General features: G+C 38.7%; 1 protein-coding gene across 1 annotated transcript in view; it reads left to right on the forward strand.

The window, feature by feature from the left end:
* Window positions 1–15599: 15599 nt before the first annotated feature.
* Window positions 15600–20858, forward strand: part of acsf3 (acyl-CoA synthetase family member 3) — a 43008-nt gene continuing 37749 nt past the window's right edge. Inside the window, 1 exon segment of the mRNA XM_085158302.1 lies at window positions 15600–18072. Within this exon segment, the coding sequence (XP_085014428.1) occupies window positions 17353–18072 (720 nt within the window). The 5' untranslated portion in view covers window positions 15600–17352.

Consider the following 20858-nt stretch of genomic DNA (forward strand, 5'->3'; position numbering starts at 1 on the left):
TTGGGGACAAAGAAACAAACACAGAGACAGAGATTTCATGTGTAAAAATTAACCTCCTAGGACCACGCGTCCACATATGTGGACATCACATTTTGGGTTATGTAGACCACAATACTAAATCTTGCTCTACAAGGGCCTGATATCCACTTATGAAGACATTATACTGCCACTGTCCTATCGAAATTTAAACGAATATCCTCATATGTGGCTCTCATTTTTCTTAGAAACAAAAATCAGGTAAAACAAAAAACAAAAAAAATCTGGTATTTCTTTGTTTTTGCATTCATCAGGTCCCAATCAGCCCAATTAGCAAAGAGAAATTAAAAATGCATGCCATGGAAGAGTTTGGGTCTTAGGAGGTTAAGGTACTGTGTTTTAGAAGTAACTATTACTCTATTTATTGTACTATACGTTTGATAGCTTTAATTCTGAGTCACTTTACAGATTAACTGAGTTAAGGTTTGTTTAACTTAATTAAACACCTAGCTTTGTGAAAAAAAACCCAACTAAATTCCAAATTTGTCGGATCCGAAGATGCCGTGTATCGTATATGCACACCGAATGCAGTATCCTCAAAAAATGCACTGTAAAAAAAATCATGATGAGGTTGTCCTGATGTTTCTGAACAAGAAAAATAAGAAACAGAGATTCTGGATTCATGCAATTCTCAAGAGAAGTCAGCAGCAGGGAGAATTGCATAAATTGATCTAGGAGTTGAAGTTTTATCACGTATTTCAGGATGTCAGTGGAACAGTTTGAACTTGTGTTGTTGTTGCGGAGTGAGCGCACATCGCACATCTGAGGAGGCAGAGAAATAATTTCAGAGCCGACTGACCAGCAGCACATGGCTGTGTGTTTGAGGTAAAATAGTTGTATTTTACTATTTCCGTTATTATTGTATACTCAGTACCTTTCAAGGTATAGCACACTTGTTGCCAAGTGCAGCGGTCTGATTGGTCAGATCGATTTATTCGGATCCAAAAAATTGAACTTGGTTTGAAAAAAAATCATGCAAATTCCTAAGAGTCCTAAAAAATATATTTTTAACACACAAAATATTAGCATGGATTCTACATGTCCAGGCCTTTAAATCTTATAAAATAATCCCACATGTCTTACATGTTAATGTATTAGCAATAAAAGAGGTTAGTAATTTAAAAAGTGTTTTTGTTGTTTCTCAATTCATATTAGGTTTGCAGGATTTTTACAGCCAGACACTGGAAGGTTAGGTAAGTAGCTACATCTGCTAATGTTGTTCAGACAGCTCTTACTGAAAGTCAAGAATGATTCAAGGTAAACAAGTCAGTAAGCACATTTTAAATATGTTATTTGTATAATGTAGGTCAAAGGAGAAACATTAATATCTATTCATGTTGTTACAGTCACGATAACAAATCATAACTTAATTTGTGACATCTATTTCATCTAACTCATTAGATTTTCAGTAGATGAGAAGAATTTTCCTGTGCTGGGTAACAACTGTCTCTGCTTCACAGTCCTGCCGTTTCTGACCTCAACAGCCCTTTTCTTTCTTTTCATTGAAACATTAAATTGCTGTATCTTCTTGCTCAGGTCTTTAATGTCTCTTTTTCCTGTCATCTCATTAAAAAGAAATGTTATGCCTGGCCATGGTTTCTCATCCCCTCCCCATATTGTTCAATATTTGGAACAAAGAAAGAGCAAAGAAGAGCAAATGCACTGGAATGAAAGTATACAATAGACCACTGAAGTAAAAGGTTAAAAGGGCGCGTTGGTCATGACCTCTGTAGTCATTTAGTATCAATGTGGACTGTGCTGCCACCACCTCAGATGCTTGTTATTGCTAGTGAGGTCATCTCTCCCTCTCCTGTTATAGCAGCTTTACAACATATGAGGAAAATGTTAGAATAGATATAGATCTTTAAATGTCTGAATGTAAAATTATGTTTTTTTGGCGACTTTTTGTATTTTGTGTTACTTTCTTTCTTAATACCCAGGCAGGCTTGCTAATTGACATGGTGTGACCTCCCTCCAGTACACAAGCTGCCCCCCTAGAGTTTTCAGAGACCTTCACAATATTGCTTTTGAACAAGGTCCAATAAACAAACAATTACAAGAGAGGAAGATGTATCAGGCTGAATTGGTTCACGATGGTGAGGCGTTTAATTTCTGATTTCACAGTCCTTTGGAAGAGGGGACAGGGGGCCAAGCCAAACAGCAGTCACTTTCCCAGAGAAGCACACACACACTTCTCAGTCTGTTAAGCACACACACACACACACACAGTTATTTCCATTCCCTACTGTTCTTGAACGGCCTGTAATTATGTCTCATGGCCTAATGTCATGGTTCCCCATTTTCAATTTTATGTATAGATGTAATGCGCCGCAGTCTGAGGAAAACATTCATCTCTATCTGTTTTTTTTACATGCTGCTCATAACTGAATCACATATTGAATAATTCAATTTGCAGCCATATATAATCACTACACATTGTGGAGAGTGACCACAGTTTCAATATTCACCTAATGGATTGATTCAGTTATAACAGTGGGCTGGAGTAAGTAGTTTTTCCTACTGGCTTGTCTGACCGCAGTGTAGCCATAAAGACCAACATTAAGCTACACACAGATCAATATGTACCACTGGAAAGGGGGAGATCGTGAGTAAGGCCATGATTAAGCCTTTCCTTGGAGAAAGTTTAAATGTTATTCCACTATAAGAAATCTTTTAACACATTTGCCTCTTGTGTGAGTTTCGTTAATGTTGTGTAACATTAGCTACACCGTCCCTGAATCGAATGTTTGCTACAGCAGTGGTCAAAACTCCCAAAGAGGTGACACAAAAAAAGAAAATAAGGACAGCTACATTATTTACTTATATTTTCTTTTATTGAAATGCCAGGGTTTTTTTTATTCCCTGGGTGTTCCAAAATGACCCTAACAAAACAGTTTGTCAAGAAACTTTTGACTGTGTGCAACTTACACCATCGGTGTAGACTTTAATGGGTTACATGCAAACCACAAATCTACAGCAAATTCATAATATATTAGCCATAAATGCTTATCATCTGTAAAGTGGTGGGAAAAAAACATTCACATCCCAGGCTACTTAAGAAAAAGTGGCAGCACCACAATGTACAAACAGTCCATTAAAAACTCTTGCTTTCAAACTTTATTTGACGAAAATTGAGGAAGCATTAGCTGTAAATTTAACTAATGTATTATAATGACTCATGTAAAAGACCAGTTCCTTTCAAGTTGTTAAATATTAATGATTCTGAGTGTAAGCAGCATTGTAATGGTGTATTTCATCCACGTGCGGCCACATCTAAATAATGCACATCAGCCACTAGTGAGTAGCTGTCATTTTGTATCAAACCACTTTATAAAGGTAACAACTAAAAAAGAGGCTTTATGCACTCTTCTATCAAGTGCAGTGAAAAAGTCTCGAGCCAGATTTTCTTGTAAATTTTCAATTCAGACCATTTTCAGAGGAACATTTTTTTAATTTGTTTAATTATTTAGCCACTTAACAATGGCCTGTGAATCATTCAAGCATGACAAACGCACCTTAACAAGTGTTGTGTCTACATATTACACAACAGCTGCACACTGTGTTATGCACTGTGTTCTTACCTGAGAAACAACTTTAAATTGTATATTTCTCCACTTTGTTACTTGAAGCCTGTCCCGAAAAATAATTTGTTCCCCCGTTTTTAGTTGAATCTACAAAAAAGCCGCCAATGATGCAGTTTGATGCGCATGAAGTTGTTTTTACACAAACAAGGTGATTCTCAAGGAGTTATTAGCCAAAACTCTGGCACATCTCAGCATGGTATGCAATGTGTACTTAAAAATTTGAGGAAACTGGAGGACAAAAGAAGAAGTGTCAGGCCTGAAAACTAATGAAGAGCACCTGAAAGTCATGTCCTTATGAAAAGAAAGAATCCAGCAAAGACCTGACAAAAGACTTGAGAGATGAATCTCGCCCTTCAGTTGATCTATCAGTTCACTGAAGTCTCATCGGAAATGGTCTCAGTGGAAGGGTGGCTGTCAAGAAGCACTGGGTTGGCTTCCCTGGAGTCTGGACCTCAACATTATTGAAGCAATGTGACATCATCTTGACAGAGAACAGGACAGAAAGGAAGCCAACATCCAAAGAAGAGCTTTGAATGTCCTTCAAGAACCCTGGAGAACTATTCCTGAAGACTGCTTAAACAAATGATGAGAGTTCAGACTGTGTTGAAGGATAAAGGTACCAAAAAAGTACCATACCAAATATTGACTTTAAGCTTGCTAGAACTGGTTCTTGTCTTACATTCTGCATTTCCATGTTTGTACATGTTTCAATAAGTCATTGCATTTATTTCAGATTTTCTTAACAACATGTAAGGAAATTAGGGGTGTCACTCATGTAATTTTAAAAACATATGATTTAATTTTAACAGCAGTATTCAAACTTTGCTAAATAATAGAATGTGTGTAACTTATAGACTTATGAGTCCCCTGATTTTTGTCTCTTCCTAGACACACAAACACACATAGACTTGCCTTCCCCAATTATTTCTGCAGTATTGTTCTCAGTGGCTTTGTGCGTATCATTCAACTCCCCCCCCTCTCCACAATACATCTGCCAGTCCTGATCCATTGTCCCGAAGCGTGCCACACAAACAGGCCTCAATTAAGCAAGCTGTGCCGCCTTTCTGTAGCAACATGATTGTTTTGATCTCATCTCCATTGCAGCACCTGTCTCGGACATGTTGGAGTCCTTTGATGGGCCGTAACTTAACCCCTGTTCAAATCAAACAGGGTTAAAAATAGCACGTGCCACGCAGGTCACATTCAGCTAATGACTTGCACAGCTGATATCTCTTTACTGTACAAATTATTACTGAAATAATACTAGCGCCATTTTTTTTATTGACATCATCATACATGTCTGTTTGCACATATAAATTACTGCTGGTTTCAGGGCGCCTAATGAAAGCTATCATGTTATGGTCATACTCGATGTCCAATAGCTAATACCAGGCTAAAAATAATTATCACATAAGCCAGTCAATGTCCACAGCTTTAAAACAGAACCTTTAAGTAATCTGACCTCATTCCACTGTTATGCATCATCTAATCAATCATTACTGCCATTTTAAACATTTGGCAGACAAGAAATGGAGCGAAAGAGAAATGGGGGACTAGCGAATAGAAGACTGGGAGTAGCTAATTTACCTTAGTTCAGTTCTTTTGTGCCGACTGATAGAGTCTGTGTACTGTTAGCATGTGTAATTTCAGCTACTAGACAGCAGGAAACCTGGAATTAATTTTATAATGTCAATCTGTTTAAATAACATGGTTTAGTGTCATGGCTTTTTAAGGATGTGTGGCTGACCTGTAGTAATGTTCTCTTTTATCAGTACTTTAGGGACACTTTACGTCTTTATTAGCGAGCCTCCAGAAGAGACATGACAGGAAAGGATGGAGAAAAAAGGACTCAAACCAGAAGAAAATTACAATTCACGATCATTGCTTTACACCTCAGAGGAACCCGTTTCTCTGTAGATCTTAACAGAGGTAGATTTACTCTTTACTTGTGTTCATTAAATTGGCCTGTAAAAGTGTCAAGTCCCAGAAAAGTACATCTACTTCAGGCGCCTATTGTATGACCTGTGTTTAACAAGTGTTATAATGAAATTCAGCGGAGAAGAAGAGAAAAGATTGCTGACAACTGATATCATGTTCTGTTTTTTGCTGACAAAGCAAAAGATGATTTTAAATATCAGCAATATTTAAATCACAATATACCAAAACACAATTAATTCAACAAACTCGTACCATTACAGTTAAACAACCTCCTCTCTTCTTTATGCCATGTGAACATCTATAAGTTTTATTTATATAACAACTTTTCGAGGCACCTTTCAAAGACAGACATGATGAAACAGACTGTAATAAAAGTTTCAAAATTATACATCATAGGGAGGGGAAAACTAGCAGCACAAGCAATAAATAGACACATTTAAAATTAAAAACAAATAAAGTAAAAGCAACATGAAATAATTCAAAATAATCAGTAAGAAAAGATGATGAAACATAACAGGAGACAACATAAAAGTAGCTTAAACTGGAAGCACCAAGAAAACCGACTTTTAAAAATACGTCTTTTGGAGAGATATAAAAGATCACGGGGAACTTGTCGATGTGATCTCCCTGGGGAGCTTGTTTCAGAGAGTGGGTTCCCCAACAGAGAAGGCCGCTCACCCTTGATACTAACTGTCACCTGAATTATTTGGCCTAAATAGGACCATGCTATGTTACTTCGGGTTAATACATTTTCATTTTTTCTAAAAGAATATTTGCACTTTTCCAACTCAGAAGGCAGAAAGTGGATGGAGTGATTATATAGACTATAATAAAATACTGTCCTAAAATCCAGGAAAGTATGCTGCAACTCAAGGTTAAACTTTCACGAACACACGAAGCAATAAGAACTGCACTTCAGTTATTCCATGCTAGTATGTAAACCAGTCTCTAACCTGCACTTTGTTTTATTAATATGTATGTTTCCAACACTCAAAGGTCTGTACCTGAATCAAAATAGTCTTTTTAAACTGTAAAATGTCCACATTTTGATTTTGTTTGTAAACTCATTCAGGTAATTAAACCATACCTGAGTCTAGTTATTGCAAACCAGCATTTTAATATAAAAACATATGGAAATAAAAGCAAGCGAAAGACCAGACAGGAAACTAACTAAAACTGCTGTTTAAGTACTGTGGATCAAATAGCAGCTTGTGAGCATTTAATGCAAATTTCATGCAAAGCCACCCTGAAATACAGAAACACACAAATATAGAAATTATAGCAGCATCTCGGTGAAACAGAAGCCACTGCGTATTTCTCTTATGATTACATGACAGAAGCGCGAACACAAAATCAAATCTGTGTGTGTGTGTTTTTTATGTGTCAACATCTTCTGATGTGCATTTCATATATGCCTGCATAGATGGAGCACAAGTAAATATTATCTTGTGTACAAAAAGATACTGTTAATCTGTTCTCAAACTTCATGGTTTAAAAGAACCACAGCTAATTAACCGCACACCAGAACAGGAATACATTTTAATATTGATCCCCTTATGTCCCTGGTGCTTTGTCTGTGTGCATACGTGTGTGTGTGTGTGTGTGTGTGCGCGCGCGCGCGTGTGTATGCATGTGTGTGTGTATGTGAGTGCAGGCAAGAGTATGATTATGAATATTTTAAGAGCACATTTAACATGGCGAAGCCGAAGCAGGCTCGGTGAGGGATTTGCGCCTACTCTTCAGCTAATGACCCCAGGCGCTTCCAGCAAAGCTTCTTCATATTTTAAAGAAAGTCGATAGAGCTGCAGCCCAGTCAGCAGCATTAAGATTCATACAGACGCCACAGGGACCCTGAAAAAATTAATAACACGCGTGTCTAACAATCCTTCCTGCGATTTAGTGGAGCACCCAAGCTCTCTGCCTAAAATGCAAAGTAGTAATGAACACACAGATAAGATAAATTCTGAACACGCGTCCCCTACCCCTCAAGTCATTGCACAAACGCACTCTTACACCCACTCTTTCCTGCATTCCCTTTCAACAAACACACCCACCGCCACTTCTGACCAAAGGTATCCAAACACTCTTTCCACCGTGCTGCACTCTGTGATTTTACCATCTGTATTTCATCTGTCTCACCTTCACTTAGAAAGAGGAGAAAGCACAAATCCATTGGTTTTAAGAGACCCTGTGTGTCACAACTGAACTCTCTCAAGCTATAATGAATTTTCAAGACTTCTCATCTGCAGATGTGCAGAGGCATTGACAGGTGCTCTCACTTTAAGGTTAGTCATTGTCTAGACTCCATCTCAGCAGCTCTTTACCCCTAGAAGTGTTTGCTGTGCTGCTGGTAGCCCTTTTTATCATCCAGCAAGACAGAGACACACACATGTAGTGTGTTTCTACAGAACCTACTCCTTTTTTATTGTAAAATTGTAAAAATTGTACAAATAAAAATTCTGGTTGACATTAGATTTTTGGTGGGCTTTAAACTTAGCACTTTAGTAAAAGTACATAGGCTCACCATATAGTTTTCTTTATTTTTACCCTGCTTTGTTTTGTTTTTGTAAGTGTAAAAAAAAGTAAAGGCAAGTATATAAAGTAAATAACTAAAATAGAAGAAATCTGAAGGCGTTGATTATTTCCACAAGTATCAGAAACAGACTTCAACAAAAGCTAATGAGGCTGCCCTGCGTGGATCTCTTTTTTCTGTATGTATCGTGTGAGTTATTTTTTTTCTTTCTTGTAAAGATTGTAACAAAAACAAGTAGAATTTTCAAAGACAAACAGTTACAGAGCACTGAACACAAAAATAAATAAATAACAACATTAAGTGCTATAACAGCTAATAAAATGATACACTAAGACACAATGACATAAATAAAAGGAACATTATACTTTGTAAAAGAGTGCATTTGTTGTTTTAAATCATTTTCCCCTGAGTAAACTCCATAAAATTAACAACAAAATAAAAATCTTCACATTTACTTTGGTTAAAAGAAAGAAAACAAATTTTGTCATTGAGATAAACTCTAACACAATATCTCACATTTGCAGTCTCTGTGTAGACTTTAAGTTGAAAAATCTATTGAATGCACATAAATAGGCTGAGTTTCAGGACTACCGGTAGGTGAGGTGTTGCACTGCAGTGGGTTTCCCTAAGAGTCAGGACACACAGTACAGCGGCAGGCTCTGCCCTCCCTGGGAGGCTAGACAGCATATGGCACTGTCTCCCAGAGAACAACACACCACCCAAGCATCCTGGCAGCCTCCGTTTGTGCGTTTCTCCCTGTGTCTATGTTATGTGTGTAGGGCAAGTGAGGGTGTGTGTAGCTGCTTATGCTGTGCTATGGGCATGTTTGTAAGAGATGGAGCAAGACAGATGGCTGCCAAGTAGAAAAATGAATTCAAGGCAATTCTATTGGAAAGCATGTATTGGAAATCTTTCTCTTACTCAGTCACTTAAACCACACAGATATCAACATGGCAAACATTTTACAGACTTGAAACAATGCGAACAGCCACCTCCTGGTGTGAACTCTACTTTTATCCAAGTTTCCTTTTCAGCATGTTTCTAAACAAAAAGGTGACTGAAGAGAAAATGATTTCAGTTTACATCTGGTTGTAATACAGCACAACAGCATGCTACGCTTGTTTGAATGAGACGATTTAACACTTTGAATGTTCGCAGGCAGCGTAATGTTGACGATGCAGGACAGAGGGAGTGAGGTGAATGAGAAAGCCGGGCCGAGGCCCTGATTCTCCGTCTAGCAGAATAGTTTCCATTTCCATATGAGAGAGTTAAAAGGGAAAGAGGAGAATCAATAAGGCATTAGTGGAAAGCTATCAAAAAATTCTTGAGCAGTCTAAAGCCTATTACAGCCAGTAGGTCAGGAAGTTAGATAGAATTTATTTAGAGGGTGAGTAAGCTTAAGACTACAGTTAAATCAACTTTATTCTGTCCATTTGACCACGCCGTCTCCCTCGGTTATTCAGAAAACGTGTAAATTCCAGTTTCGGGCATTTTTATGTTCCCTTTTCTGTTCTACAGTGTTTGCCCCCCGGATGGAGCTCGATATTTTGAGTGAGAACATCTATGCAGACAAACATATCTGCTCTCCATGAGGCATGAGTCCAAGTCGTGGTGCCAAACCACACAATGCACATCCACCGCACACAGCCACTTTAAATCCTCTGGTGGAGATATCACTCTCTAAGGCCATGATGAGAGGCTCATATAAGCAGCTCATCAGCAGCCTGTTTGCCCATATGTGCCTCACACCCCTTAGTCCCCAGTGAGTCCTGGCTCTGTGCAATGAAACCATCTCATCTGCCAACATGGACAACTTGAAGGAAAAAAAACAATCCCTCTTCTACTTGGGCAATTTTGCCCTTAAATGGCTAGTGTTATAATCTGCATAGATAATGAAGTCAGTCCACCAAGTCAAGGGCCCACTCCAGAGCTGGCCAGCAGAAACAGAAGAAATATAAAACGTGCACATAGGGGTGGGCGGTATAAACGGTATACGGTAGAAATGATATAAATTTGGCCAACGGTAGAGATTTTGACTATACCGCTCTGCCATGTGATTGCATTTGCCCCTAACCTCCAGAAACTCTCACGTTAACTTTCATCGAGTGGAGAAAAGTTAGCGCTCATCCTCCAGCTTCACTGTGCTAATGTTATGCTAACATAGCTGTGTAGCTAGCGATCATATACCAGCTAGCCCAACTTTAGTAACCCTACAAACGTCACTGCTGTTTAATTTCCTGTCTTCATTTATGTTGGAAGTGATAGCAAAGCTGTACGTTTGAATTTTTCAGAAATCTCTCAGTCAGAACATGCTATATATATTTAGGTGGAAACTAGCGAGCTAACTTCCTTCTAACTCTGTTAAATGTAATAAATTCTGTTTTCATGGATGCCTGGATGTTAAACTTAATTGTTACACCTGGTAAAGCAGCAACGCTGATCATTTTATTAAAGATGAAAGAATTTAGACAGTTTTTAACTCTCAGCAATGATGCCAAAGTGTTCGTTTGACTTTGGGACCTGAAATGGACGGAGTTTTGGACCCAGATTACTCCGCGAGGCTCCTGACTACGGTAGCCGTAATACTCCAACAATCCATCAAGCGGTGCAGCTCCGTAGCTTACCAAAGTCGTACTAAAACATTTTTGACAGATTTCTGCGCGCTGTGTAGCACATAAAATCGGTTCGAGGTCAGTAAGCACAACCAGAATTCATACATAAGGCACACTGTCGATTTTTGAGAAAATTAAAGGATTTTAAGTGTGCCATATAGTGTGTAAAATACATTATACAGAAGAAAAGAATATATCGCGGTATATATCGTTACCGCACATGCTTCAAATTATACTGTGATATGGATTTTAGGCCATATCGCCCAGCCCTAGGTGCACATTCAATAAAAATTAGTTAATGAGACAGATGCAGACTCAGGATGACAAACTGAGGCCAGTATAGAAAAGAAGGATGCACAAATTAATTTCACGTCATCAGATAATCAAATCTGATGAAACACGTCTGACTCAGGGGAGGAAAAGAAGCAGAAGAAGCAGTGATGACATATGCTATGGGAAGCAGACAGACAGGAGAGCAGGGTCCAGTGTCATATCTGCAGAGTGTGTCTGCAGGTCCCGCGCGGCAATGGTTCGCTTATCCCCTTGCCACCACACATATGTTTGGGACATGGAACAGTTGGATGTGGCCGAGGGCAAAAATGGGTCAGACTGACACAGATGGAGAAAAAAACTCCCACTGGGTCACTGTCAGATGACTAACACCCACAGAAAAAAAAAGTGAGAATGTGTGTGTGTGTTTATATGTGTTCAAGTGAGTGATTTATTCAACTTTTGACAGATTTTAACAGCTTGCCAACAACGTTGCTCTCGAAACAAGGATGAAAAAATACTAACACAACAAGTTTTGAATTCAAATTGGGTCAGGCAGTTCTCGAGTAGCCGAGAGAAGAACATGAACCTGCAGAAAACGAGGGGATAGCAAGAATTCCTCGTGTTTCATTTGGCCTTTTGCCGTCTTAATGTCTCTTCCCTTCTCTGCCTGCCTTCACTTTACCTAATGTATAAACATAAACAAAAAATATGTGATCGATAACTTGACTGGGTGCCCATAATGTCATTAAAACTCAACAAGGCTCGTTGTAAACACAATGTAATTTATTTTTCTCCTTATTCTTTTTGGATCACTACTAACAGCCTTGGATGGAAGAAGAGCTGACATTTGGGATAAACTGAAACATTTGGGGTTTTGCCACGACGTGTTCAGCGCAAGAAAAATCAATTGAGACTTCAGGAAATCCCCCAAACCTTTCTGGAATGATGGAGAAGAGCTGGCATTAAATGCAGCTCAGCTATGAAACAGCAGACGATATGATTTGTGACAAGAGTTTAAAAAAAACTACAGAGCTTTAAACAAATTAACATCAGGGAATACTGTCTATCGGCTTTATGATCACATCTCCCAAAGATTTTATCGAAAATTCTTCTTCCATTTGGAGGTAATCTTCCTAACCTTTGCCATCAATCCATGATGTCACAGCTGAAATGAATTCAAAAAACCTCAGATAAATGCCCTCAGTTGTCAAAACCTCCATTAGAACTGGAATGTAAGGCGGTAATTGTAGAGTTGAAAGGTCCATTTGTTCATTATCAAAACGGTAGTGAGATTCCTTTCAGAGTAATCCTTGGCTTTTCGATTTGCCAATTCAACGCTATTTCCCAACACAATAAGACATGCTGATGCCGCTGTATGAAGATCACTAAGCTCAAATTCCTATGTCCTTCAGAAAGCTGTGTCGCTGCCTCTTAAATGTGTCTTTTTCTCAATTTGCTTTTTCTTATTTTGAAGCTTTCAAATCTGTTTTTGTCAAGCAAAAGCTTCCAGTTGCATCTGCTGCTTCTATCACAAGCCTTTAACTTTCCCTTAAAGTGAACCGCACCATCGCGCAAGGACACCCATGTCCCTTTGCGCAGGACACAAGCAACGTCGTCGACCGTGCATTAGCATTTGGGTGGCATGTGCTCCATGAGGCAGTCATATGTTTACATCCAATCTCTTGGATGAAAGTCAAGTTTGCAGCTGCAGCCTCGGAATAATTCATCGCTCGCCTTTTTTACCCAGGAGGAGCCACAGGTAGTTGATGAAGTGGCAGTGCCAAGACTCCCAACTGGCGAAGACGAAGCGCAGCTGCCAGGAGTCAGCGTGGCCAGATGCCGCTGCTGATGTACCATGTGTTCCAAGCAGGGCAACAGTGTGTTTGTGTGTGAGCTGGGGTGGGAGGGGAGAGAACGGCAAGCTTGCCAAGACATTCTCACATTGATGCCAACCTGACACATGCCTGGGTACTCCCCACGGTTTGTGTTACCATCTCAGCCACTCTCACAGATCTGTGGGGGGTCCCCTCTTTTCTCTTTTCCTCTGATGCCGTCCCTTGCCAAGATGAGAGTTGGCGCCTGCTTGCGGCCATCCTGCCCATCAGTGGCGAGATCCTTTAAGGTGTTCTTTTTTGAATGGCGCGCTGGCAGGAGGCCACCACAGCAGAATGCCAGCCTCTGCTTACTATATACTGCATCTAACCCTCGTTTTTTGCAATATAGCCAAAACCGTAACTCCTTACGATAGCCGTGTCTCGTCCTTACATGACAAGCGTGTCTTTATTATCCTCCCCTGTTCATCCATCCCTGCATGTCACAAGTAGCTGTAAATAAATCTCTGGCTCAGATTCCCGTCCCCACATAACGCACGTCAAAGACATGGCCAACTTCCAGGAAACAAATCCAAAAACACGGGTCTTCTGCGCCTTATTTCATTACATCAGAGATGACATTCGGTCATTTTTGAGTTGAATCCTTCGAAAATCTGGCAGCGCCATCTGCGTCAGAAAAACACTGAAGACTCCAAATTCCCTACAAATAAAGGATTCTCTGGAAATTACATAGTTGCTGGGGTAGCATAGCATTCCCTTCAATAGCATTTTCCCCGCGAATGGGAACGAGTGGTCTTTGCCACTATTCCTGAGAGTGGAGGGGAGCACTGAGAAACAAAGGCTCCAGTTTTTAGGAACATGCCATCCTCGTTTGCAGTGTAGGGGGTTTGGGGAGGGAAGTGAAAACTTTTTGAACGTGTGCCATGTCTGTACCATTCTCTTATCTGAGGCCCGCGACTGCCAGCTGGCGGCTGAATGTGCCCACTTGCACTGTGATGATGAAGCCAGCCAAGCTAGTTGGCACACTGCGTGGTGGGACTGGCACGTGATCTAAAACACAGCACTGTGTGGAGCGGCTGCGTATACGTCCCGCTCTCCCCTCCCGTGTCCTCCTCTCTGGCGAGCAGCTTCTCCACTGGATCTGCAGGTCCTCAGTAAAGTGGGTGGAGGTTATGCCAACAACTGCCAAGCTGAGTTAATAACCACGGGATGACAGAAAAACACAGCTCATGCTAGTTTGTTTATAATTAAGGATTTAGTTATCTGAAACTAGCTGTTTTTTGCCCCGATATTTAACTCATTCCTTATTATTGTTTTGCCCCTTTAATCATCAAAATGGGAAAATTAATTGAGTTTTAAAGCAGCAGTACAGTGATAGGCAGAGACAAGATCATAGGTTTTGCGTTGCTTTGAATTTGTGATTGTCATTTTATTTTATGTAAGTTTTTATTTTGTAGACTAATAAAGTAAGATCATTAAAATCATTTAAAACATTGTTCAAGGGTTATTAAAGCTGCGTATTTAAAGTGTCAACCACCCTGCAGAAACTGGCTTTGTGCTGTGTACTTACGAGACGGGAACTGTTTAAACCACTATTGTTTCAAACCGGACGCTTAATGCCGTGGCACTGTCCTTCACTCCAAGAAATGCCGACTGTTATTGTAGGTAAGGTGAAAGTGAAATAGTTCATAGAGAAAGGTGTAGACCGTGAAACTGGGTGTTATTTTACAAGATATCGTTGTGTTTGTAGCCGTCAAACGCGGAGGTGTACCGTTCATGTCATGGCTGATGTCCGGTCACCTGTCCTCGGTGAATAAAGTGAAAGTCAGAGACGTTCAAAGTCACCTGGACTGAACACAGTGGCGTTAAGATGAAGAGGTTATTTCGGTCGGTGGTCATCCTCATCATCGTCCGTCCTCCTGTAACTTCACGGTGTTGCTGTTTAAAGCTGTTTAAGTCGACAAGTGACTGAAAGATGTTAATGCTATTAAAGAGTCACGATGTTGTTAATCATCGATTAAAATAATGTTTAAAATAATAGTGCAATATATGGTAACTACTATAACAGTGAAATCTTAATTGACCGATTTTTTAGAATTTTAGAAAAATCCCCACCCTGGAGAAGTAATTTCTGTTGAAGTCAGGAGCATTTTCAAGCTTTTTCTTTCTACCAGTTGGAGCCATTTCAAATAGATGCATCTAGAGAATTCCTTGAGTAATTTTAAGTATTCGGTTAAATGTCCGCTACTGTGACGGAAAATCTGTGAAATCTGTAGCAAAGTTCAATATAAAACACCCAGGCCTTGAAATTGGGAACACTGATTTCCACATATGAGGTGCACTCTGTACTATGAAACTATTCAAATCATAATTTCTTGAAGATCAAATCAAAATCAGTTCTTTATGCTATTATGTCATTATTGTTGATGAATTTTCAACCATAGTTTTACAAAGAAAAAAAAGAAAAAAAATTGTTATTTTTTACGGAAGCGTAAAGCTGCCACCCAGGCAAAAGAAAAATACAAGTGTATCACGTTATAACGTGAAAAGTTTATTGTTCTAACAAGATACTTTTCCTGTTTGTACAATATACTATCATGTTTGTACAATATACTTTTCACGTTTGAACAACATAATATCACGTTATTACAATATACATAATTATCACGTTCGTACAATATATTTATATTGTACGAACGTGATAATTATATTGTACGAACTTGATAATTATATTGTGATACACTAGTATTTTTCTTTTGCCTGGGTGGCAGCTCTACGCTTCCGTAATTTTTAATTCCAGTTGTAGTTATTATTTATTTGCGTTCCTGAAAAGAAAAAAAAAATAGTTTTAGTGTGTGAATGTTCCATAATTTCTCTGACTTGGCTCATAGGGAAACATGAATTAGATTTTGTATTGCCTGATTAATAATAATATATTTTTCGTCATGTTTTCTTGTTTTTATGACAAAAAAAACAAGTTACTGTGATATTCCAAAAATATAAAACCACCTAAAAAAATCTAGAAAGGCTTTTGTCTTGTAGTAACATATCTAAAACTTGTGGTGGTGTTCAGCCCCCCTTCCCATAAATATTTTTTAGAAAGAGTCATATGTTTAGTTTAATATTAGTTTAATTCACATGTTTATTCATGATCCCAGAGTGTATATTCTTGTAGTTTAAAGTATTTGGCCAGCTGACATGGATTGACCCATAAAGCACTAACTATATAGAGTACAAAGGTTAATGTTCATTGTGTCTCAGACTGCTGTGTGAATGAGATAGATCCTTTATGAGTTATATTTTTTGCATTGCCACCACCCTCTCTTGGATGTTATAGTACCTGCTGTTACTGCTCTACCATGTGGTGAAGCAACCTGTCAGAAAGCTCTGAGTGGTGTCCCAGTACAAGTCCTTGAGGATTAAAGGCCTCAGGACAAAAGTCATTCAGAGCTTTTTTATAAGAGTGGTTGTGTTACTAGTCTCAGGTATTTGAAATTGTCCAGCGTCTGCGGTTTCACAGCGTGTTTTTCAGTACTCTACTTATTTTGAAATAATACATTAAAAAATGTATCTCACAAAATGGGTCAAAACTTCTCAGTTAAAGCATTTTTTTGTTTATTCACAGCATTTTACACGTCAAACCAACACCATTTGAAACTGTCTGATAGTGTCTGAGGCTGATGTCACTGTCACAGTTCTTGCACGGTACAATATTAAATAGCATTGTCTATGCTTAGATACTAAGGTTGCAGACACACTATCTAACACAGTGTGCTTGTTTACTGTAAATACCAGGCTGATAAGAAATCTCAGTGCAGCCAGTGTAAAAATGCCACGTTAAAATGTCAGCCAACACAGTGAAAAAAGGCGCGTTTCTCTGACAACAACCGATCCAACTGCCTAATTAATGATCTGAAGAAAATGTTGATGTCTCACTAAAAATTTCATTATCATCATTCACGGGTTCAATTTCTTATACGCTGGTGACAGATGTGCTAAAGTCCTGTGTGTTTTTTGAGTGATGCCACATGGTCTCACTCCCTTTCTTCCTCTATCCCAGATGTGTTCTGCTACCAAAATTTGGCACTGAGTGAAACGGTGCTCAGTAGTACTGATGTAATTCAGCCAGTGACTCTCTGCATCTCTGAGTGATTCCTGTAATTATTTTGGAAATAATATATGAAAAATTCAAACACTGGTGGAACCAGATCATCTTCTTTGTTGCTTAATTAAACAGTTATTTATTTTATCAAGCTGACCACATCAGTGTGCTCGTTTTGTATTCGTAACCATCAACCAGCAGATCTACAAAAACCCAAAACTAGTGGTTAATCGGGTGGTTAATTGTCACAGAAAGAATCCCTGGTGATCAAAGTTAATCATACAGATTTGGCTTTATGACTTTGTGTGTTGCTTCATCAAACTAAGCGCAAATGTTTTTCACTTCAACCCACAGATATTCACTATGAGCAGATGTAAGATACTGATGATGGAGCCGTAATGAGCTTTTAACTGTGGAGAGTATAAACAACTAAAAGTCAAACATGCTGCCAGGATGTATAACCGCTGCTTGCCACTATTTGAAGTGGGCTTTGCCGCACTGGAAACCTGCCTTTTCCTTAACTTATTGTCCATTAGAGCCAGGGCAATGGATTTTAAGACAGGCAGGTCTGAGAAGGGCTCATAGCTGGACTACAGCACCTTCATCAAGACTAAACCAGAAGCCGGTGTTTGCCAGAGCTCCAGTGTATGGAGAAAAGCTTGCAGTCATAGACAGCAGTGGTAGCCACAGCTACAAGCAGCTGTACTGCCGCAGTTTAGGTCTTGCAAGTAGAATCGGTACAGCTCTGAACTCAGACTTTGGAGGTCTGGAAGGAAAACGCGTCTCCTTCCTGTGTGCTAATGACGCCTCCTATACAGTAGCACAGTGGGCCACTTGGATGAGTGGTGGGACGGCGGTGCCACTATACCGAAAACACCCACCGGCAGAACTGGAGTACATCGTTTCTGATTCCCAGACTTCGCTGCTACTGGCAGCAGACCCCTACATTGAAACCCTCGAACCTCTGGCACAGAAGGTCGGGCTACCGTGTCTGAAGCTGCCCCCTACTTCTGAGCTGGATGCTTTATGTGAGGAAGATGCACAGGAGAAGGAGACAGCCATCACAGACTGGGCTGATCTACCAGCTATGATCATCTACACCAGTGGAACAACAGGGCGACCCAAAGGGGTTCTGCATACACATGGCAGCGTCCAAGCAATGGTAAATTATGTCTATTAATTACACTGGAGCCAAAGTAAATTAAGCTATTAGCTATTTTTTTATCATAGGGTTATGGGTCTCTTAAATTAGACCTTTAACAGTGCATTCATGGTTTGCTGTAAGCTATGTTAATGTATAACTAAAATCAGTTTATGTCAGTTATTTATTAAATGTTTAGATGGTTTTATTTGTGTTCTTCTAATGTATAAGTCCTAATAACAGTATTCAATAAAAAATAAGTCCTATCTTATTGTAAGATTTCATAATTGTTGCTTGGAAAGATTATTTTTTTAAGGAATGAAGGTTTTTGCTGGATTTCTGTTTACATTTTTATCTTTAGTAAAGTCAGTTATATTTATACAACTGAAAATTAGTCATTTTAAACAAAGAAAATGTTAATTAAGCTTCATTTATTGGGGAAAAAAATGACGAATCATTTTGTTTGGCATTAAACTACAGAAGTGCATCTGTTTAAATCATTTGATGTTTTTGGCCATCAATGTGATTTCATAGAAAATAAAAGTTTCTTTGAGGTGGGGAGACGTGAAGGTAAATTTCTGTTTATGTTATTTTGTACAGGCAACCAGATTCAGTGTTCTACATGCATGTTGGTGATGCTCATGTGCACAAATGTCAGAATTAATTTAATGATTCAAAGAGCCATAACACAAGCCAGCAGCCATGTACGACCGGGAGACGTCTTTTGTTTTTTGCCCTGATGGCATTTAGTTCTCTGACACTGTTCATGATGCTCATCTCTTTAAATACAATTATACTCAATATGTTGGACACAGCGCACCTTAATGATCACATTCACTGCAGGCATTTTTAAAAAAAACAACAACCTGACGTTACCTCTCAAAAAAACAAAAAAACAAAAACCAGACAGACTCACTTAATCATTCACTCACTCAGTTTTCCAGACTGACCAGATTCAAGCAAAGTTCTGCCTCCTTTTAGAGTGATTTAATTTTCCACACTGCCAGGCATGTAGGTCAGTTTCACTTAAAATTGCACAGAAAAACTTCAGGAGATCTTTAATGGCATAAATTAGTGATTATTCAGGAAGCGCAGTGGGGGAAAAACGAGGGTGATGCTAATCAGGGATTATGTCTCCTGGGGGTGTCTAAACAGTTCTTTAATTTAAGAAGAAAATCATAGATACAGTTTATAGATCTGTTAGTTTTGTGATGTTCTCACTGAGATTTGTGTCAATATAACCAATAATAGATAAGTGAATATGAAGTTAGATGTTTTTTACCTTAAAGATATTTAAGTCCTGGTTTCACAAAGTTTAGACCTTGAAACATTTGAACAAAATTAATAAATAATAATACTTTTATTGGTGGCATAGTTTAAAAATTGCGGGTGTGTATTGTTTACATGACTATGGCCATTTCTATCTAATGCTAAGCAGGTCCTTAGTCTGATGGTTTCATTACTAGAGTGATTGTAGGAAATGTTTTTGTCTTTCAGTTAGGGCTGTGCGATATGACCAAAATCTCATAAGAATTCTATCGTCCGATAACGATATAAATCACAAATATATAATATTTTCTGTAAGTTCTGTGAATCTCGGGCAGCTCGTCTTGCGGGAAGTGTTTCCAGCTGCGTGTCATGTAGCTGGAGTCGAGTGTTTTAACCGATGCATGAAACGATACATTTTTAGACATAAGTTGTAATTTTCTTTGTGAGTATTTATTACACGGCGTGCTGCGGGGAAAAGCCTGTTCTAACGTTTGAGTCTAAGGTTTATTTTTTAGCACCTGGTTTCTCTTTTTACTTCTCCTCCGTAAATAATCTGCACTTTCACGTGATTCAGTTTATTTTGAAAAGTCTCAACAGGATCTTGAGCTTTATTGTGAAAGCTTTATGTGGAACATAAGCGGACACGCGATGCTCTTACCGTCGTTGTTGCTAACGACAACGCATAAAAACAGGCGCTTGTCCGTCTGTAGTGTGGTTATATTAAATATAAGAGAAAGAGAGAACTTTAAGAAATTAATATAGCCACTACAGTGACCATCAAAACGATGAAAAAATATTGCCGTAAACAGTTTATTTTGTGACACCACGAAACAAACGATAGCGTAAAATGAAACGATAGACGTTTTTATATCGTCATCCGATATATATCGTTATATCGAACAGCCCTAGTTTCAGTGTTGAAGCATCATATAAGAAAAGGTTTCGTTCAAATGAAATGTTTTGAGCAAATCAAACTAAAAAGAGAATTATGGAAAGTAATAATCATTTTTATAGTTAGCTAAAGTTAATAGACTAAAAAAACTAGATGCTTTAACTTTTTTCAGAATTTAGTATTAATAAAGCTCAACACGGTGTTATGTCTGTTTGTCCACTTATATTTGAGTCACTGAAAATGGGGGACAGCAATACATTTAAAGATGAAAATCTGCACTTCAGTCTCATTTGTGGTCATCTGTGGTGATGTGAATAGACAAAAATTATAAAATTGTGTCAGTGTCAAAGAACTATGATAAACTTTAGAATATGTTGTTCTTTTTTGTGTTTTGTTTGCCCAGCACAGAGGGAGAAAATACTGTTGATGAGGTGTATACAGATTTCTACACCAGCAGCCACCTCAGTGGAGTGGAGTGGTGTTAGGTTATAATGATTTTTAGTATTATTGTGCTTTTTGGCTGTAACCAGGTTCACAGGGATCTCTTGACTTTGTCAGACCTCATACGTGCACAAGTGGAAGTTAGCTGGGTGCCAAAAGTTCAGCAAGTAAACAACATCACAAAAAATACAGTAAATCAGACACG

The sequence above is a fragment of the Neolamprologus multifasciatus genome, chromosome 1, assembly GCF_963576455.1.
Source record: "Neolamprologus multifasciatus chromosome 1, fNeoMul1.2, whole genome shotgun sequence".
NCBI lineage: Eukaryota > Metazoa > Chordata > Actinopteri > Cichliformes > Cichlidae > Neolamprologus > Neolamprologus multifasciatus.